The sequence below is a fragment of the Dreissena polymorpha genome, chromosome 14, assembly GCF_020536995.1.
Source record: "Dreissena polymorpha isolate Duluth1 chromosome 14, UMN_Dpol_1.0, whole genome shotgun sequence".
Lineage (NCBI taxonomy): Eukaryota > Metazoa > Mollusca > Bivalvia > Myida > Dreissenidae > Dreissena > Dreissena polymorpha.
This window is the reverse complement of record NC_068368.1, coordinates 18472063-18494719: the sequence shown is the minus strand read 5'-3', so window position 1 is coordinate 18494719 and position 22657 is coordinate 18472063. Positions and strand designations below refer to the sequence as shown.

General features: G+C 37.9%; 1 protein-coding gene across 4 annotated transcripts in view; it reads left to right on the top strand.

The window, feature by feature from the left end:
- LOC127858435 (G protein-coupled receptor kinase 5-like) overlaps positions 1-22657 on the top strand; it is a 165472-nt gene that overhangs the window by 25410 nt on the left and 117405 nt on the right. For all 4 annotated transcript variants that reach the window (XR_008038888.1, XM_052395598.1, XM_052395597.1 and 1 more), the window contains 11 exons: positions 1008-1085; positions 6295-6398; positions 7554-7646; positions 10581-10785; positions 12239-12429; positions 12846-12883; positions 13770-13859; positions 14902-14990; positions 16510-16629; positions 20841-20978; positions 21284-21421. Coding sequence is in view for 3 of the 4 variants with exons in the window: in XM_052395598.1 (XP_052251558.1) it covers positions 1008-1085; positions 6295-6398; positions 7554-7646; positions 10581-10785; positions 12239-12429; positions 12846-12883; positions 13770-13859; positions 14902-14990; positions 16510-16629; positions 20841-20978; positions 21284-21421 (1284 nt within the window). In the remaining variant the exon portion in view is untranslated. The remainder of the gene's footprint in view (positions 1-1007; positions 1086-6294; positions 6399-7553; positions 7647-10580; positions 10786-12238; positions 12430-12845; positions 12884-13769; positions 13860-14901; positions 14991-16509; positions 16630-20840; positions 20979-21283; positions 21422-22657) is intronic.

The window sequence follows — 22657 nt, the reverse complement described above, 5'->3', positions numbered from 1 at the left end:
GGTCGGGCATTAAAAACAGCTGAAGATATTGGTGTTAAAATGACAATACCACGGCAATGTGGCCATCAAGTACAACAAGCAAATGTTGGTGGAACCAGTGAGTCGACACATGATTTATATTCCGTACATGGACTCACTGACCCAGTCTTTTTGAAGCCGATTTTCAGAATCTAATATGCCTGCGTTCATGTTATATCAACTCCATCCGATCCACATAAAAAATGTTGATCGATCAGACTATAAAGATACAAGAGTCCAAAGCATCAACGAATTTTACCAAATCGATAATTTTGAACAAGACACAATGTCATGGTATGACATGAACAAGAAGGAATCCATCAAACAGAATGACTAAGATTTTGTTTACTTGGTCAAAAACGGATTTGTTTCCGGTCGTAGACTTGTTTACATGTAAATGGGAGTTGATGTTTGTGTGAAACTTAATAGGGGTCATTTTTGCACATGTTTACATTTTTCCATATTCAACTCTTTTTCACTCACCGATTTTCCAGGGGTGGGGGGGGGGGGGTCAGCTGACCCCATTTGCCCGTATGTGCAGACGCCCATGGATGGTAACTACATATATTATGTAATGGTTTGTCATACAACTTCTATGAAGAATTCTGATAATTTGTGATTTCTAGATAGTCACAGATTGTTTTCTGGATCACTGTAAACAAACAAACAAACAAACTAAACAATATTACTTAAATTTGAGCCTATTTGAAAAGCTGCACTTAATGCAAGGTAGTTCGAAATGGTCTCAAATTTTTCTTTCAATAAAGTTGAGATTTGCTTTGGGAAAATGGGATTTAATACATGTGGGAAAAAGTGTTGTGCCAGATTAGCCTGTGAAGTCCCCACTTTCCGCTTTTTTGGTATTCCTTTCAAACAAGTCTCTTGTTAAAAAAAATCCAGGATAGACTGCACGTGTTGTCCCAGATTAGCCTGTGCGGACTGGTTGTTTATTTTAGTGTGACTTGTAGTTGTCTTATTGTCTATTTCAGAGTGAATATGAGTTGTCTTCAGACGAAAAGAGGTGTAATAAAGCTCAACAAATTTACGATAAATATTTATTGGCAGAGGTATGTATGAACAAAATGTTGTAATTCATTTTGCAATTATCATTAAACACACATTATTTTTATGTTTGGTATGTTTTTGTGGTATCTTGACAGCGATTTTTGTCCTTTTTTATAAAGTACTGGAAAACAGCACTTTCCCAATGAGGAAAAAACTACAAATTTCCTAATTGCTGCCCAAATAATTCCCAACTGAAGGTTTAACAAAATGCAACATTTAGTTTGTTTCCCTATGCAGCTCTGTCTTCAACATCATATTGAAAACTTGACAACACTCAGTTGACCATTTTAAAGTATTTGTTGCAAAAAATCAAAACACCAACTTCCCAATATGAAGACTTAAGTAAGCTAATTTTTCCATTTTCAGGCTTTTTCATGCACATTTTACCTAAATGGGCTGGTACCTGTACTTTTTCCAATATAACTTTTGTGAAAATAGTCCAAACACTGAGTGTTTTGTTTTGTATGCGAAAGCAATTTAAGTGACTTTTGCGTTAAAATGTTTGTGCTAAGACTCTGTCACGTTATAGAACAGTATTTGAGTTCCACTCTGGGAAAAGGGGGCTTAATGCGTGTGCGTAGTGTCGTCTATGTTTAGCCTGTGCAATCATCACATAAAACAGTATTTGAGTTCCACTCTGGGAAAGGGGGTTAAACCTTGTAAGTGGGTTAGGGTATTTTCCTCCACTTAGATGGTTCTAAAATCACACCATTGAGTATTTGAGATGCACTCTGGGAAAAGGGGCTTAATGCATGTGCGTAAATTGTTGTCTAAGGTTAGCCCCTGCAATCTGCACAGGATAATCAGGGATGACACTTCGCATAGACTCGATTTTTTAGCTCATCTAGTACAACGTGCTTATGGTGAGCTTTTGTGATCGCTTTTTGTCTGTCGTGCGTCATCAACATTTTGCCTTTTGAACACTCTAGAGGCCACATTTATTGTCCAATCTTCATGAAACTTGGTCAGAAAATTTGTCCCATTGATCCCATTGATACCTCGACTGAGTTTGAAACTGGGTCATGCTGGGTCAAAAACTAGGTCAAAAAAAAAGAAAAACCTTGTTAACACTGTGGAAGTCACATTTGATGCCAAATCTTCATGTAACTTTGTCAAAATGTTTGTCTAAATGATCCGTTGAAAAACATGGCCGCCAGGGGGCGGGGCAGTATTCCTTATACTGTTCGAAAATGTTCGAAAATGGTCCAGATTGGTGAAAAAGCATGGCCGCTAGGGGGTGGGTCAGTTTTCTGTATATGTATATAGTGAATACATGTGAACACTCTAGAAGTCACATTTTTGGTCCAATCTTCATGAAATTTGGTCAGAACATGTCTTTTCTGGATATGACGGTTTAGTTCGTAAATGGTTACGTTTGCTTGAAAAACATGGCTGCCAAGGGGCGGGCATTTTTCCTTATTTGGCTATATATGGCTATGGTAAATTCATATTAACACTCTAGAGGCCACATTTATTGTCTGATCTTCATGAAACTTGGTCAGAGGATTCATCCCAATAATATCTTGGATGAGTTTGAAAATGGTAACCTTTGCTTGAAAAACATGGCTGTCAAGGGGCGGGGCATTTTTCCGTATATGGCTATATATTGCTATAGTAAAATCTTGTTAACACTCTAGAGGCCACATTTATTGTCCAATCTTCATGAAACTTGGTCAGAAGATTTATCCCAATTATATCTTGGAAGAGTTCGAAAATGATGCCGATTGGTTGAAAAACATGGCCACCAGGGGGCAGGGCATTTTTCCTTATATGCCATAGTAAAACCTTGTTAACACTCTAGAGGCCACATTTATTTTCCGATCTTCATGAAACTTCGTCAGAAGATTTGTCCCAATGATATCTTGGATGAGTTTGAAAATGGTAACCTTTGCTTGAAAAATATAGCTGTCAAGGGGCGGGGCATTTTTCCTTATATGGCTATAGTAAAATCTTGTTAACACTATAGAGGCCACATTTATTGTCCAATCTTCATGAAACTTGGTCAGAAGATTTATCCCAATAATATCTTGGAAGAGTTCGAAAATGATGCCGGTTGGTTGAAAAACATGGCTGCCAGGGGGCAGGGAATTTTTCCTTATATGGCTATAGTAAAACCTTGTTAACACTCTTGAGGCCACATTATCCAATCTTCATGAAATTTGGTCAGAAGATTGGTCTCAATGATATCTTGGATGAGTTCGAAAATAATTATGTTTGCTTGAAAAACAAGGCTTCCAAGGGGCGGTCTTCATGAAACTTGGTCAGAAGATTTGTCCCAATAATATCTTGTTATCTCAGGTGAGCAACTTTGGGCCTTACAGGCCCTCTTGTTTTAAGAAGTTACTCTCTTTAAACGAGAAATTCCATAAAACCAGAAAGTGTCATTTCTGATTTACCTTTGTAGACGGCACAGGCTAAGTGTTGATGATGCTTGACGCACATGCATTAAGTCCTATTTTCCCAGATCTATGCTCAATGCAATATTTAGATCAATTGTACGCTACAACTTGAGCTGCCAGGTAGCTGTTGGATTCAATTACTTATAAAAAATGAGAGATGTTAATGCTTGTTAATAATAACTTCCTGTGCTTTTAATTTCATTATTCATTATTCCATTCATATTGACTGACAGCACTCATTACCCGAGGTTGACAAGTGGTTAATATAACTTAGTTTGAAAGCTAAATGCTGAGATCATGAGATCTTTGTAGGAATTAATTGGATTTTCTAATACATAGTTCAGCCTACACAATGTGAACTATTTTAATTATGTTTATAATAAAATAGCATTGATAAACTTCTTGTGTGTCAAAAAGTTTTAATTACATATTGAAATTAATTCAGGTCTTGTTTGGCTTTGTGAAAAGCGATTTGGATTTAGTTATAATTTACCCAAACAACAAGAAAGAACCTAATACCAAAAATACCAACACTTCAGCTATACTTTCTGAGGTCTATCCAACCTTTTTTTTTTAAGATGAGTGTATTTTCAACAATTTACAACAATAGACACTTCTGGAGCATGTTCCTGTTCAAACCAGCCATTTGGTATCAATGAAGATTTCTGCTATTTGTAAATACCTGTCAAGATCTTCGGACATTTAAATGTAATTCCTAGTCATACAATAATATGCCATGCCATACGTTGGGAGAAAAAGCATAATAGTTCAGGTGTTTCTCTCTGTTGTTCGAATTCATTTACTGAACAATTATTATCCATTGCCTATATCATGTGAGGATCCTGCAATAAACATGTCAAGCAATAAGTATCTGCAATGCCTGCGAATTATAGAGAAACAATATCATGGAATGAAACACAGGCGCTAACAGGTATTCTTTAAGAAAAACAACAATATTGAAATGGAACATTGTTCTGCTGACGTTTATTTATAGGCAATCAGAGGTTTATGCAACATGATTTGCCTATGGAAGTCTGTCAGATGAGCATTGTTTTGGAAATGAAAAACTATTGGCCTTTTATTGACCTTTTTAAGCCACTGGCATCTTCTGTACTTTACCATGTATTATGCGCAATATTTTTCTTCAATTTCAAAACATAGGTGCGCGTTTTACATTGGTTGAACTGCCATAAGATATAATGAGTCATGTTCTGAGAAAACTGGGCATAATGCATGTGCGTAAAGTGTCAGCCCAGATTAGCCTGTGCAGTCTGTTTTTCGGTATGTGAGTCTTACTACATGACCTACAGATGAATTGTAAAATTCGTTCCTTTTTGTTTACTTTTTACGAAGATTCAAACCTTGGACTAATCTAAATTTTTGCATAGGGAAGCAAGTAGCTTTAAAGGGACAGTCAACCAGATTGACGAAAAAATAACAAGTTCTAAAATACCGTCATTAAATGCTTTATATTGATATTTTTAAACATTGGATCTTAAAATCTCCAGTAAAAAATGAAGAATAAAATTAAAAAAATGTAACCCTCAACAGGGCTCGAACCACTGACCCCTGGTGTCTCCAATTTAGACCACTCGGCCATCCTCCTCACACAATGAACAATGTATTTTATACTTTATATTTATAAGCAATCCTGGTAGTTTTACAAAATATAATGACAACAGAACTCTCCAAATTACCTGTTAGACATGCTCAGTTAAATTGTATTACCCAATATATACTGAAAATATGAAAACTTATCAACATTTTTCAAGTAATGTAATATACCAGTTGTGATATTTTAATCAATATAAACTAATAATTGTAAAAAATATGGTACATGTATTTTAGAACTTTTTTTAGCAATCTTAATAGAAATAAAAAGGCTTGGAGATTTGAGGCAATACTGGATATAATTTTTTTCTCTATAATAACTGTTTTCCAGAGTCTTTTTTTTACAAAAACACTTTCAGGTATTGAGCTGATTTTTGGTTCATACATGACCTACAGATGAACCTTCAGATGAAGTGTGAATTTCGTTTTTCATTGATTTTTGGCAAAATTTTGAGATGACGCAGAAACTGTCTCTAAAGTAACTGTTTTCTGGAGTTTACGCAACGCTTTGAGATATTGAGCTGATTTTTGGTATTTAGGTCTACCTACATGACTTTCAGATGAAGTGTGAGGTTCGTTCCAGTTCATTGACTTTTTGCAAGTTATGGGCCTTGTTTCTCTAAAATAACTGCTGTGGGACTTCAAAGCGCAGTAGCGGGCATTTTGTTTCACAAATGCAGTTTTTGTTTCAGTATTGGTTACTTAGAAGTGGTACAAATAATTGGTTGAGTCCGAAGATCATGTTCATCGTGCATAGTGTTTGTGATGGCTCGTGTATACCCAGAGAACAATGTCTGTTTCAATCAATAGCTGCAAGGCAGGAGGAAATTGTGCAACACATGTGTCAAAAATTAAATAAATGCTGACAAAGTGAATGGTAACCAGTTTTGATATACCTGGTAACCAGTTGTTGTTTTATTTTACAGTCCCAAGAATACATTAGGTGAACGGTAACCAGGCAGTGGTAATAAAGGAGGCCCTTCACCTGGTAACGAGTGGTTGTTTTATTTTACAGTCCCAAGAATACATCAGTCAAGTGAATGGTAACCAGGCAGTGGTAATAAAGGAGGCCCTTCACCTGGTAACGAGTGGTTGTTTTATTTTACAGTCCCAAGAATACATCAGTCAAGTGAATGGTAACCAGGCAGTGGTAATAAAGGAGGCCCTTCACCTGGTAACGAGTTGTTGTTTTATTTTACAGTCCCAAGAATACATCAGTCAGGTGAACGGCAACCAGGCAGTGGTAATAAAGGAGGCCCTGCATGAACAGCTGGCTGACAAGGACCTCTTCTCAACATGTTGCGAGTAAGTGGGATAAAATTGGGTTGAGTCAGCGTGATAAATAATAGTGTGTGCATCAGGTATTGTATTCTAACAATTATTAATAACAAAAAAAATAATGTGCCCTTTCAACTAAATTCTGCATGTTTAAAGTGCTCTTTTGACAAAATAGCCTCCCCTGTCCTTTTCAAATCCTAGCTTGAACACTGCAAAAGAAAAGTGCTGTGTTAAACATGTCCAAAAGTAAACAACACTAAAGATGAAGGTCAACATTCCAGTGCTGTTGAAGTGCATGGAAACTAATACATACTTGTAGGCTGGCAGACTGATAATTGCATGAGAAAGCTTACATTGAATTCTTACTCTAGGGACTAGACTACTTAATAGATTTACTTTCATGATAAGTCATGAGTAATCTTGTGCTGAAAACATCAATTGTACAGTTTTTCTGTAGAATTTCTGTCTATGGTACTTATGCAACAATTTTCAGAGTGCAAAACTGCATTTAAGTGTCCAACTGAGTATCTGCTATATAGAAGAGTTTAGCAGATAGAAGTACCCCCTCTCAAGCCTCTATTTATTTTGGGGATGAAGTTCTCTATTTGTCAAGCCAAATCAATTGAGCCGCATTAGGAAAACTGGGTTTAATGCATGTGCAAAAAGTGTCTTCCCAGTCCACACAGGCTAATCAAGGAAGACTCATTCAGCTCTATGAATTTTTTTGTTTAAATACGTTTCTTGTAAACGAAATCCAGTTTATTCTGCACAGGCTAATCTAGGACAACTCTTTACCCACATGCATTAAGCCTAGTTTTCCCAGAAAGAGCCTAAATTGGTGATGTTGCTCTGGACCAACTGTGGACTTAATAATGAATACTAATTGACCAAAAATAAACACCGGTCACCGCTCAACATTTGACGGCTGACAATTTGCTTTTACTGGGAAATTGTGATGCAATGTTGTTTGTAGACTGTGCAGTAAATAATGTGCAAGTATTTTCTGGACCAAATATGCATTTAATTTTGGATAGTTTTCATAAATTTTAAAATGCTAGAGCAAAACTTAAAAATAAGCATTCTTGGTTCTGTACCTGTTTGCAAATGTGAACAATTTGTCACTTGAGCACATGGAGGCTTTATAGATTTTAATTTCGTCATTTTATGAATTCCTGTTTTCAGACTGGTGATAGACTACCTACAAAAGGATCCCTTCCAGGACTTCTTAGACAGTATCTATTTCAAGCGATATTTGCAATGGAAATGGCTTGAGGGGTAAGTCTATAAAATAAGGACCTTGATAACACTTTTTAGAGGCTTATCAACAGTATTTTACTTAAAGTAAAGACATTTTGAAACATTATTTATTATGCCCACCTCTGAAGAAGAGGGGGTATATTGTTTTGCACATGACGGTCCGTCGGTCTGTCGGTCCATCCACCAGATGGTTTCCGGATGATAACCCAAGAAAGCTTAGGCCTAGGATCATGAAACTTCATAGGTACATTGATCATGACTGGCAGTTGACCCCTATTGATTTTCAGGTCACAAGGTCAAGGTCACAGTGATTCAAAATAGTAAAATGGTTTCCGGATGATAACTCAAGAATGCTTACGCCTAGGATCATGAAACTTCATAGGTACAAGCAATATTTGCAATGGAAATGGCTCGAGGGGTAAGTCTATAAAATAAGGACCTTGATAACACTTTTTAGAGGCTTATCAACAGTATTTTACTTAAAGTAAAGACATTTTGAAACATTATTTATTATGCCCCCCTCTGAAGAAGAGGGGGTATATTGTTTTGCACACGACGGTCCGTCGGTCTGTCGGTCCATCCACCAGATGGTTCCCGGATGATAACTCAAGAAAGCTTAGGCCTAGGATCATGAAACTTCGTAGGTACATTGATCATTGACTGGCAGATGACTCCTATTTATTTTCAGGTCACTAGGTCAAAGGTCAAAGTCACAGTGACTCGAAACAGTAAAATGGTTTCCGGATGATAACTCAAGAATGCTTACGCCTAGGATCATGAAACTTCATAGGAACATTGATTATGACTGGCAGATGACCCCTATTGATTTTCAGGTCACAAGGGCAAAGGTCAAGGTCACAGTGACTCGAAACAGTAAAATGGTTTTCTGATGATAACTCAAGAATAATTAGGCCTAGGATCATGAAACTTCATAGGTAGTACAGTGATCATGACTGGCAGATGACCTCGATTGATTTTCAGGTCACTAGGTCAAAGGTCAAGGTAACAGTGACAAAAAACGTATTCACACAATGGCTGCCACTACAACTGACAGCCCATATGTTTTACAAACAGCCCTTGTTAAAACTTTTTTTGTATTTTTTGTTTGTGAAAATTTAATACTGTATTAGCCGTCAATATGCATGACTCTTTACTGGCTATTTAATTATGCACCATCAAATGCTGAGGGATATAGTTTTTGCGTTGTCTGTCCGTTTGTCAGTCTGTCAGTCCTTCCTTCTGTCAGTCAGTGTCTTACAAACTTTTTAGGGCTATTATCTCAGAAACTATATAAGGTGTATATATATTCATGAGCAGAAGGCCGGGGATATCAATTCAACAAATTTGCTTGTTTTTTTGCGTATTGAACTTTGTCTGTTGTATAGGGAGATATATTATTTTAGAAACAAGTTTTATTGGTAACCCAATGTCTGTCAATATGAGGTGCACTCTGGGGAAATGGATCTTCATGCAGGTGCATAAAGTGTCATCCCATATTAGCCTGTGCGGGACGAACTTTGCGGCCTACGTGTAAACTGGATTTTCCTTTGAACCAAAAATTCTATTTAAAGCGAAAAATGTCATCTCTGATTAGCCTGTTCAGACTGCACACTTATGTCTTGGACAACACTACGCACAAGCAGGGGGATTATGCGTTTATCAAACACAACATTTTATTTTGTGTTTATCAATTTCAGCATCTTGTTTAAGCTTTTATTACAACATATATAACATAGTGTTTTCACACACTTTAAATTATGCCTGTGACCTTGAGTGTTCTTAGTAATAGGGGATACTATAGTCCATGCATATATATAGTTTTACACTGCTTGCATGTTTTTATGATGAATACTAAGTATTATAATTAATATAACTGATTAGAGTCCATCTATAATCTGAATACACCCATGTCAAGTGTTTTCTATCTGGAAATACCAATGGGTTGTAGTTACAGCTATCAATGAAGATTATATCTTGTGTGGACATGCTCGTGAATTTCTCTATATTACTTTGGCAAAGTGATCCTCACTCTGGATAACAAGGCTAATCGTAACTGATAAAATATTTCCCAGATAAGCCTGTGAAGTCTGCACAAGCTAATCAGGGATGGCTCTTTTCACCTAAACATGATTTTTTGCCAAGAAATATACTAGACAAGCAAAAAGAAAGTGTAGTCCCTGTTAAGCCAGTGCAGACTTCACAGGCTTATCTTTGATGATACTTTACACACATTCCTTAACCCTTTTTCCCAAAGCGAGGCTCAAGTTTTTTCATGCAGTTTCAGGTGATAACTTAATCAAAATAGATAATCAGTTGATGTATATTTAAATTCTTATTGTCAACCTTTCATATCAACATTTGAAATAAAACATGTTAAATACAACATGTATCAAAAAGCAATTAAAAAAGGCTATTACTAATTATTAACTAAAATATAACTTTTTTATGAGAAACCCACCACTGTATCATCATTTATAGGGTACAAGTTTTTGGTAGTTTAACAAGCTGTACACATAATTTTATTGACAATCTGTACACATAATTCTAAATCATCTGGTAACTGCTGCATCAACCTGCATTAGAGCCGCACTGTGTGAAAAAGGGGTTTAATGAATGTGCGTAAAGTGTCGTCCCAGATAAGCCTGTGTAGTCAGCAAAGGCTTATCAGGTTTGACACTTTCGACCTAAACTATATTTTTGCTATGAAGAGACTTTCTTCAAAAGAAAAATATCATAAAATTGGAAAGCTTCATCCCTTATTATTCTGTGTGGACTGCACAGGCTGATCTGGGATGACACTTTACGAACATGCATATAACCCCCTTTTCACAGAGCATGGCCCAATATTATTAAAAATAAATAAATATTTCAGCCAAATGATAAGTATTTCAGTTGACCAATATTTGGGCCACCAATAATTGTATACACTACATCAGCCAGTTATTATTTCAGTCAACCTGTAACGAAGAACACGTTCCGTATGTACCGGGTGCTTGGGAAAGGAGGTTTTGGCGAGGTGTGTGCCTGTCAAGTCCGGGCAACCGGGAAAATGTACGCCTGCAAAAAACTGGAGAAGAAACGGATAAAGAAGAGAAATGGCGAAGCAATGGCATTAAATGAGAAACAAATATTGCAGAAAATAAATTCCAGATTTGTAGTAAGTTGGTTTTCTTAAAAAAAAGTCATATTCTAAAAAATATTACATATACGAATAGATATAGGTACCAAGTTTGTGAAATATTGGTTAAAAGTGTCATTTTTTGTGTTTGAATTTTATTAACAGTTAGGCTGTGAGTTTTTCAGTCTTTATGTACCTGAAAGTTAATTCTCACTATTGATAGCTACTCTAGCAATCACTGAGGCACCATCTTGAAAGTTAAGTTGTACATGAACACCTTTCTCTGGCCAATTGTGTATAATGGTGTCTTGTTCTGTAAAAACTGGGCATAATGCATGTGCGTAAAGTGTTGTCCCAGATTAGCCTGCGCAGTCCGCACAGGCTAATCAGGGACGACACTTCATGCACATGCATTATGCCCAGTTTTTACAGAACAAGACACAATGGATGAGTTGGTGGAACATTGAGCAATGTGCAGCAAGCCTTATATTGAGCTACCAGTTTTGTTACTAGACGCGGCTCACTCTGTGAAAACTGAGTTCAATGCATGTTTGTAAAGTGTCCTCCCAGATTAGCCTATGCAGTCTGCACAGGCTTATCAGGTCCGCTTTTACAGAATTTCTGGTTGAAACAAAAAAAAATTCTTTACAAAAATCCAGTCAAGGTGCAAAGTGTGGTCCCTGCAGTCTGCACAGGCTTATCTTGGACAACACCTCATGCACAAGCATTAAGCCTGGTTTTCTCAGAGCTTGGCCTTTCTATAGTAACCAACACTGTTTAAGCATACATGTATTAGGCATGCTGATAACATCAGCAAAAGGCTTGAGTTACTATGCATATAGCAGTATCATAATAACAAGGATAAATTGCCAACAGCTAACTCATAAAAATGTGTGACAGTGGGAAAGTTCATTCTGCATTACTTAATCTTTCAGAAACTGTATAATGTTTGAGTGTTGCAAAGCTTATTCGGTTGGTTGAGAGCTGAACTGTTTATCCAGAGTACCCAAGTAGGAAGCCCATCCTTTCTATATTTGTGTGTGCATTGGTCATGAAATTATTTCTGCAGTCATTTCCCCCTAGTTGTTTTCCCAACTGTCCTAAACATATGAGCCTTGTTCTGAGAAAATTGGGCTTAAGCACAGGCTAATCAGGGATGACACTTTCCGCCTTAACTTGATTTTTGGTAAGGATGGACTTCCTTGAAACTAAGAATACCATAAAAGCGGAAAGTGTCGTCCCTGATTAGCCTGTGCGGACTGCACAAGCTAATCTGGGATGACACTACGCACATGCATTATGCCCAGTTTTCTCAGAACGCGACTCATATGCTGGTGCATACCTTGGAAACTCTAAGATTGGCTAAGCTTGCTTTGAGAAAGTGCAAGAAGGTTATCTGCCTATGGTTTTAACTGAATACTTTCATCAAAGAAACTTCTTTTTTTGTTCTTCATTTTCATGTTAGTTTAGCCTATATGTTCTTTATTTTCAGGTTAGTTTAGCCTATGCATTTGAAACCAAAGATGCCCTATGTTTAGTGTTAACAATAATGAACGGCGGAGACTTAAAGTTTCATATACACAATATGGGAATCCCGGGGTTTGAGGAAGAAAGGGCGATATTTTATGCAGCTGAGATAACCTTGGGACTGGAAAACCTACATAATGAACATATTGTATATAGGTAAGAATGTGACATAGTAAAATTAATGAAGTGTATATATGGAATAATGCATACATATTGTATATAGGTAAGAATGTGACATAGAAAATGCAGTGTATATATGGAATAATGCATACATATTGTATATAGGTAAGATTTCATACATAGTTCAGTTGTTAACGTATTGCTTTTTCTCTTTTGCATAAAGTAACATGGTACTTTTTCGATGCAAAAATTCATAATGTGTCATAATAATAACAATAGTGTTGATTCAGCATTGAAATATTCATGATGTATCTACAGTTATTAACAAATTTACACAACTATATTTACCCCTAATGAAACACTATATTTGAATTTATTTTTCTTATTTTCGTAACATAATAATTATGGGCATATATTCCATGGTTTCAAAAACATATTTCTTACACTTTCAGGGATTTAAAGCCAGAAAATATACTTTTAGATGATAATGGTAAGCAGTTATATCATCTGTTTTCCATCTTACCCTTTCCCGATCAATAGCAAAGTTAAAATGGCTATATGAAATCAGCATAAAACCAGAACAGCCTGATAATAACTTACAGTCTGTTCAGGTTTTATGCTGTTTGCTGCTCATCATTATCATAGATTTGGAAACGAAGCCTTGAGATCTTGAATTTTGAAGCTTGAATTTATTAAGAAAGATGTTTAATATTATTTGATTTACTAAGAGACTAGAAACGCATCAGAAAGCGCTTTTGAGTGGGAGAGGGATAACAAATACGTGGTAACAGAGCAATAATGATGAGTATCCTCCATTCATTGTAAGACCCAGAAGGAGAATATATGAGCTTCACTGTGGGAAAATGGGGCTTAATGCTTGTACTTAAAGTGTCATTCCAGATTAACCTGTTTAGTCTGCACAGGCTTTTCAGGAACAATACTAAGCCATTATGGTATTTGTTATAAGGAATTCTCCCTTTAGCAAAACTACATTTAAGGCGGAGAGTGTCGTCCCTGATAAGGCCTTTCACACTTCACAGGCTAATCTTACCCATATGCAGCAAGCCATGTTATCCAGGAGAGTGTCGTTTTGTAAATGTAGTATTGTCATGTATTCAAAATAAAAGTTGATATAAAATATTCATAGATAAAATGCTTCACTACGGTTAATGAGATTAAAAAAAATAATAATGAGATTAAAAAAATAAATATTTTCTTGATGAGCATGCCTTCCTGATTATTTTTAAATTGTAAAAAGGATTTATTGTGATTCTTTTTGAACATGGATTGCACAATCAGTTTTAAAATAGTATCAGCAGGAAATGTGAAGATTTCTGCGACATTGCTGATTAGTTATGGACCCTTCTTTATTTCAGGTCATGTGCGGATTTCAGACTTGGGATTAGCAGTTGAAATCCCCGACGGGGAGTCAATAAAGGGTCGGGTCGGAACAGTCGGCTATATGGGTAAGATTTTAAACTTTGGGTAATTCGAAAGTTTGTAATTATATATTTTATTATCAAATGCATAACATTATGGAAAAACTGACTTTATTCATGTGCTTAAAGTGTTGTCCCAGATTAGCCTGTGCATTCTGCACATTTTAATCTGGGACAATACTTTCTGCCTAAACTGGATTTTTTTGGTTTATTAAATGTCTCTTCGGAGCGACAATCCAGTTGAGGCGGAAAGTGTTGTCCCTGCACAGGCTAATCTGGGATGACAAAATGCACATGCGTTAGGTGCAATTTTTCCAGAAAGATCCATAAATAATGATCATGTTTGCAATTTTTACAGTTTTATGGCTTATGGCAATGTGAAAGAAGCTTCTTGAAACACGTTTAAACCTCCATACAATGTCAACCATGCATTTATTTAAAAGTTTTTTTACATGATATGATGTTATCTTAGTTATGCCATAATGGTTACAATAAAAAGCTTCTTTCTTATGCAAGATTTTTTGTGAAACTATGGAATCTGCTTAAAGTTTCCATATTTATTTGACTCAATAGATTGACACTCTAAATTAATACGTTCTTGTGTTGTGTAAGATTACCATATCATGGTGTAATGGTATTTATAATGCCATGTATTTTGGTAGTTAATAGAGGTGACACTATGGTATGAATTGATCATGGCTGTACAATATTTGCATTTGAAGTCATTGTGTAAAAGGAAGAAGAAACATGAAATTTAATTGTTTAAAAAATAACTGTTATAGGAAAGATGGTTATTTCCTCTAGGAAGGATTTCAGAGTGTTACTTAAAAAGACAGATGCTTAAGTACATTTAATGTTTCTTTTTCCTTCAGCATGATATTGACTTAACATACAAATATTGTACATCCATGGTAAATTTGATTCATATTATTGTCACCTCTGTTAACTACCAATATACATAGCATTATATGTACCATTAAACCATGTTACGATAATCTTAATCAACACAAGAACATCAGTAAAAAATATATATAACTAATGTTCAATTTATCTTAATTGTTACTTTTAGCCCCAGAGGTGGTGAAAAACGAGAAATACACATTCAGTCCAGATTGGTGGGGCCTTGGCTGTCTAATATACGAGATGATAGAGGGCAAGGTAAGATAGGGGCTGTCTAATATATGAGATGATAGAGGGCAAGGTAAGATAGGGGCTGTCTAATATATGAGATGATAGAGGGCAAGGTAAGATAGGGGCTGTCTAATAAACGAGATGATAAAAGGTAAGATAGGAGCTGTCTAATATTTAAGATGATAAAGGGCAAGGTAAGATAGGGGCTGTCTAATATATGAGATGATAAAAGGCAAGGTAAGATAGGAGCTGTCTAATATTTGAGATGATAGAGGGAAAGGTAAGATAGGGGCTGTCTAATATATGAGATGATAAAAGGCAAGGTAAGATAGGGGCTGTCTAATATATGAGCTGATGGAGGGCAAGTTAAGATATGGGTTATCTCAAATTTGAGATGATAGAGGGCAAGGTATGATAGGGGCTGTCTGATATATGAGATGATAGAGGGCAAGTTAAGATAGGTGCTGTCTAATATATGAGATGATAGAGGGCACGGTAAGATAGGGGCTGTCTAATATATGAGATGATAGAAGGCAAGGTAAGATAGGAGCTGTCTAATATTTGAGATGATAGAGGGCAAGGTAAGATAGGGACTGTCTAATATATGTGCTAATGGAGGGCAAGTTAAGATAGGGGTTTGCTCAAATTTGAGATGATAGAGGGCAAGGTATAATAGGGGCTGTCTGATATATGAGATGATAGAGGGCAAGTTAAGATAGGTGTTGTCTAATTTATGAGATGATAGAGGGCAGGGTAAGACAGGGGCTGTCTGATATATGAGATGATAGAGGGCAAGGTAAGATATGGTCTGTCTAACATATGAGATGATAGAGGGCAAGGTAAGATAGGGGCTGTCTTATATATGAGATGATAGAGGGCTAGGTAAGATAGGGGCTGTCTAATTTATGAGATGATAGAGGGCAAAGTAAGATAGGTGCTGTCTAATATATGAGATGATAGATGGCAAGGTAAGATTGGGGCTGTCTAATATATGAGATGATAGAGGGCAAGGTATGATAGGGGCTGTCTAATATATGAGATGATAGAGGGCTTGGTAAGATATGGGCTGTCTAATTTATGAGATGATAGAGGGCAAGGTAAGATAGGGGCTGTCTAATTTATGAGATGATAGAGGGCTTAGACAGCCCCAATCTTACCTTGCGTTTAAAACTTGAGATGATAGATGGCAAGTGAGGATAGGGGCTGTCTTATATATGAGATGATAGAGGGCAAGGTAAGATAGAGGCTGTCTAATATATGAGATGATAGAAGGCAATATAATATAGGGGCTGTCTAATATATGAGATGATAGAGGGCAATGTAAGAAATGGGCTGTCTAATATGTGAGATGATAGATGGCAAGGTAAGATAGGGCTGTCTAATATATGAGATGATAGATGGCATGTGAAGATAGAGGCTGTCTGATAAAGGGCAAGTTAAAATAGGGGCTGTCTGATATATATGAGATGATATATGAGACTTTGCATATGCATTAAACACCCTTTTTCCATATGGAGGCTTAAATCATAAATGACTTATGTTTCAGGCTCCGTTTCGTGCTCGTAAAGAGAAGGTAAAGCGTGAGGAAGTCGACCGGAGAGTGAAGGAGGACACAGAGACGTACTCAGCAAAGTTCTCTGAAGACTGCCGGCGGATCTGTACTCAGGTAGGGTGAATAGTTGAGAGTTCTCTGAGGACTGCAGGCGGATCTTTACTCAGGTAGGGAGAATAGTTGAGGGTTCTCTGAGGACTGCAGTCGGATCTGTACTCAGGATGGGAGAATAGTTGAGGGTTTTCCGAGGACTACAGGCGGATCTGTACTCAGGTAGGGAGAACAGTTGAGGGTTCTTAGAGGACTGCAGTCGGATCTGTACTCTGGTAGGGAGAATAGTTGAGGGTTCTCTGAGGACTGCAGTCGGATCTGTGCTTAGGTAGGGAGAATAATTGAGGGTTCTCTGAGGACTGCATGCAGATCTGTACTTAGGAAGGGAGAAGAGCTGAGGGTTCTCTGATGACTGCAGGCTGATCTGTACTTAGGTAGGGAGAATAGTTGAGTGTTCTCTGAGGACTGCAGGCAGATCTGTACTCAGGTAGGGAGAATAGGTGAGGGTTATCTGAGGACTGCAGTCGGATCTGTACTTGGGTAGGGAGAATGGTTGAGGGTTCTCTGAGGACTGCAGGCGGATCTGTTTTAGGAAGGGAGAATGGTTGAGGGTTCTCTGAGGACTGCAGTCGGATCTGTACTTAGGTAGGGAGAATGGTTGAGGGTTCTCTGACGACTGCAGGCGGATCTGTTTTAGGAAGGGAGAATAGTTGAGGGTTCTCTGAGGACTGCAGGCGGATCTGTACTCAGGTAGGGAGAATAGTTGAGGGTTCTCTGAGGACTGCAGGCAGTTCAGTACTTAGGAAGGGAGAATAGTTGAGGGTTCTCTGAGGACTGCAGGCGGATCTGTACTTAGGTAGGGAGAATAGTTGAGGGTTCTCTGAGGACTGCGGTCTGATCTTTACTCCGGTAGGGAGAACAGTTGCGGGTTCTCTGAGGACTGCAGTCAGATCTTTTCTCAGGTAGGGAGAATAGTTGAGGGTTCTCTGAGGACTGCAGGCGGATATGTACTTAGGTAGGGAGAATAATTCAGGGTTCTCTGAGGACTGCAGGCGGATCTGTTTTAGGAAGAGAGAATAGTTGAGGGTTCTCTGAGGACTGCAGGCGGATCTGTACTTATGTAGGGAGAATAGTTGAGGGTTCTCTGAGGACTGCAGTAGGATCTTTACTCAGGTAGGGAGAACAGTTGAGGGTTCTCTGAGAACTGCAGGCGGATCTGTACTTAGGTAGGGAGAATAGTTGAGAGTTCTCTGAGGACTGCGGTCAGATCTTTACTCAGGTAGGGAGAATTGTTGAGGGTTCTCTGCGGACTGCAGGCGGATATTTACTAAGGTAGGGAGAATAGTTGAGGGTTCTCTGAGGACTGCAGGCAGATCTGTACTTAGGAAGGGAGAATAGTTGAGGGTTCTCTGAGAACTGCAGGCAAATCTGTACTTAGGTAGGGAGAATAGTTGAGGGTTCTCTGAGGACTGCAGGCGGATCTGTACTCAGGTATTGAGAATAGTTGAGGGTTCTCTGAGGACTGCAGTCAGATCTGTACTCAGGTAGGGAGAATAGTTGAGGGTTCTCTGAGGACTGCAGGCGGATCTCTACTCATGTAGGGAAAATAGTTGAGGGTTCTCTGAGGACTGCAGGCGGATCTGTACATAGGAAGGGAGAATAGTTGAGGGTTCTCTGAGGACTGCAGGCAGATCTGTACTTAGGAAGGGAGAATAGTTGAGGGTTCTCTGAGGACTGCAAGCAGATCTGTACTTAGGTAGGGAGAATAGTTGAGGGTTCTCTTAGGACTGCAGTCGTATCTTTACTCAGGTAGGGAGAATAGTTGAGGGTTCTCTGAGGACTGCAGTCGGATCTGTACTCAGGTAGGGAGAATGCTTGAGGGTTCTCGGAGGACTGCAGGCGGATCTATTTTAGGTCGGGAGAATGGTTGAGGGTTCTCTGAGGACTGCAGGCGGATCTTTACTCAGGTAGGGAGAATAGTTGAGGGTTCTCTGATGACTGCAGGCGGATCTGTACTCAGGTAGGGAGAATAGTTGAGAGTTCTCTGAGGACTGCAGTCAGATCTGTACTCAGGTAAGGAGAATAGTTGAGGTTTCTCTGAGGACTGCAGGTGGATCTGTTATAGGAAGGGAGAATAGTTGAGGGTTATCTGAGGACTGCAGGCGGATCTGTACTCAGGTAGGGAGAATAGTTGAGTTGACATTGCTGTCAGTAGATACAAACTTGTCAAATTCTTCACCTTTTATGTACATATTGAAACATGCAAGCATCGTTTTTTAGCTTGGCGTTTTCGGAGAAAACCCGAGGTATTGTCATAGCCAGCTCGTCGCGCCGTCTGCAGTCTGACGTCCGCCATCTGCGTTGTGCTAAAACCTTAACATTGGCTCTAAAATCAAAGTGCTTCCACCTACAACTTTGAAACTATAAACAGTCGAAACCCGATGGCTCGAACTCGCTTGGCTCGAATTTCCGGTTTGCTCGAACTCGCATCAAAGCACCGATTTTGTATGCCTATATATTCATATAAAATTTTGTTGGATGGCTCGAACTCGCTTGGCTTGAATTACGGGATGGCTCGAACGGTTTTCACAGTCCCGGCTACAATTTTCACTCGTTCTTTTGTTTGGATGGCTCGAACTCGCTTCGGGTCCCAAAAAGTGTTATTTGATTAAGACCGCTTGATTAAAGGCATGCACAAATTGATTAAACACAGGTCGCATAAACTGCATAATTAATTAAAGACCTGTTTGCTAACATGTCATCGACTCAATCGTTAATTGATTTGAGTAAAAGATGACATTTAGTATAAGATCTGACGTTCTTGTATATGCTGTATCATAATGGGCATTGGCTGAAACGGCTTAATTGCTAAAAAGCTTTGTTTCTCAAAGACAGCTACGGAACGCAACACAGACGTACATAATGTCATTCTTCAAAAAATATAAATTAATAAGGAATGTAGTGCTGTCTCGTATGTAAATAATGTGTATATAGTGCCGATGCATGTTTTGATCTTTAGTGCTCTTTGTTACCTTAAAATGTGCTAAGCTAACACGTGCTGGTATTTACTAAATGCTATTTGTTAATTGTATTTGTAACTGTTTTAAAATATTCGTAAATTAAAGTATTACATGAACATATTTAAGTGTTTATTATCAAATTATAAATTCAAAAGCAGTGAGAAGTGCAAAGTAGTACAGAGTTTAAGCAATATATGTACTCTTCAACTGGAGGTGAAAATGTACTACAGACTTGTTCGTAAACAAAAGTCTATAAGAAATTGGATGGCTCGAATTCCGGATGGCTCGAACTATTGTTGCCGGTCCCGACAAGTTCAAGCCATCGGGTTTCAACTATATGTAGATGCACCTTGATGAGTTCTACACACCACACCCATTTTGGGGTCACTAGGTCAAAGGTCAAGGTCACTGTGACCTCTAAAAATAAAAAATCTGACAAACTTTCATTAATTCAAAACTGCACCCGTAGCCGAGCGTGGCACCCATTATGCAGTGCTCTTGTTTTATTTGAAGTTGTACAATTGTTATTATCTTTCCTACGATACAAATTACTAAAGTAATGAACCTATATAGGTTACCTGACATGTATAAAGAGAGCTTTTATTCATTGTTCTTCGTGTTACTTGTGTCATCTGTTTTCAATATTTGCTTGTTATTCCTCTAGAGGCCATGTTTTTGTGGCTAATAGTACTCTCAGAACATTTGTCCCAAAGATATCTAGGGTGAGTTCGGGACTGGGTCATGTCGATGAAAAACTATTGCTCTTTCTAAAATTGAAGAAAAAGCTTGTGAACACTTGGAAGGAACATTTACTGCCCAATCTTAATGACACTTGGTGAGAACATTTGTCCCAATAAAACTAAGGCTTTGTATTTTAAAATGTTCACTTTGGGTCAATAACTAGGTTAAGTTTTTTGGGGTCTCAGGTGAGGACCTTAATCTTTCCATAGCATATGGTAGCAACTCCCTACACATTGCTTCATTTGGGAGTCCTAGGCTCTTTGTCACTGCCATTACAAACTCTCTTTAAAAACAGACCTATATTAGTTGGTCCATAAAAAATTTACAGTTTGTTGTTGCATCTAGACATTCTGTTATCCTCACTCCGGTAAAACGGGGCTTAATGCATGTGTGTAAAGTATTGCCCCTGACTCCCCTTTGCAGACTGCTCATGCTAATATGGAACAGCACTTCGCACATGCATTAAGCCCCATTTTCCCAGAACAAGGCTCAGTTTTTTATTTCTTGTTTCAGTTACTGGAGAAAGATCCAAAGCGGAGATTGGGATGTTGTGAGTTAGGTGCCAAAAGTGTGAAAAAACATATTTTCTTTAAAAATATCAATTTTAAACGATTACTAGCAGGAATGCAGGATCCTCCATTTATACCAGATGTAAGTATGGTACACACAGAGGTGTGAGTGTCACTGTCTGAATTTAATTAAGGCTTTTGGATTTCACAAGTATTACAGGCTATTCCAATGTTAAGATGATGGAATTGCAGATAAGTGAATCATTCAATTAATTTATTATTATTTTCTTTTTTATATTCAGTGCTTTTATTTCATGCTTAGTGTTGAATGAGTGGTGAATTCCAGTGAATGATCAGCTGATCATAGTCTCTGGCTTCTCAGATTCTTAGTTGTTGCATATTTAGAGGTTTGACTATTATGACATTGTATATGTGTGTTGTGTACAGCCTCGTGCAGTGTACTGTAAGGATGTTCTGGACATAGAGCAGTTCTCAACGGTAAAGGGGGTGAATCTTGACCCCAGTGACGACACATTCTACGGCAAGTTTAACTCAGGCAGCGTCTCCATACCTTGGCAGACTGAGGTAAGGGTAAGAGGTAAAAAAAGGGGCTTTAGTGTTAGAGGGAAAAATGTGGGGGTTTAATGTAAGGGGGGGGGGGGAATAGGTGTCTAGTGTAAGCAGGGGAAATAGGTGTTTAGTGTAAGAGGGGAAAATAAGAGGTTATTGTAAGCGAGGAAAAAATGTGTTTAGTGTAAGAGGGATAAATAGGAGGTTAGTGTAAGAGGAAAAAAAATGGGTGTTAAGTGTGTGAGGGAAAAAATTGTTTTTTTTCTGTAAGCCGGACCATATTGGTGTTTAGTGTAAGAGGGAAAAAATGGGTGCTTATTGTAAGAGGGAAAACATGGGTGTAAAGTGTAAGTTGGAAAAAATGGGTGTTAAGTGTAAGAGGACAAATATGGGTGTTAAGTGTAAGAGGGCATATATGGGTGTTAAGTGAAAGTGGGAAAAAATGGGTGTTTTAGTGTAAGTGGGAAACACGGGGGTGGTTAGTTTAAGAGGGAAAAGATTGGTGATTAGTGTAAGAGGGAACAAAGGGGTGTTGAGTGTAAGTGGGGAAAAAATGGTGTTAAGTTTAAGTGGGAAAAAATGGGTGTTAAGTATTAGTGGGAAAAAATGGTTTTCAAGTGTAAGAGGGGGCAAATGGGTGATTCAGTCTCTAAAAAGGGGTAGGGGGAATAGATAGAGCAGTTTTCTTCCAAGTAGGGGTTGGAGGGAAATAGATGGAGCAGTTTTCTACCTAGTAGGTGTAAGGGAAATAGAATCAGCCGTTTTCTACCCAATCCCATTCTGGCAGGCATTATACATATGAACTCATGTAGGCGGAAATAGAATAACCCTGCATGAAATTTTTTCCTCAAGCTGATTAGAGTTTTTTCACTGATTTATTATCAGAAAAGATTGTTTATTTCAGACTTTTTTTTTACAAATGCCAAGATATAATTGTCTACTAAAAGATGTGGGTTGTGTGTGGGTAGGGGTGTTAAGCTGTTTTTAGCTTACCTGAGCACAACATGCTCATGGTGAGCTTTTGTGATTGCCTTTTGTCTGTCATACATCGTCCGTCATGCTTCATCAACATTTATCTTATTTATCTTAACATTCTAGAGGCCTTATTGTTTGTCTAATTTTTCATGAAACTTGGTCAGAACATGTGCCTCAATCATATCTTGGATAAGTTCGAAAATGGTTCTGTTTGGATGTAAAACTTTGCTGCCGTTTTTAGATTTGACAAGTTCTGAAATTAGTCTTGCTGGTTAA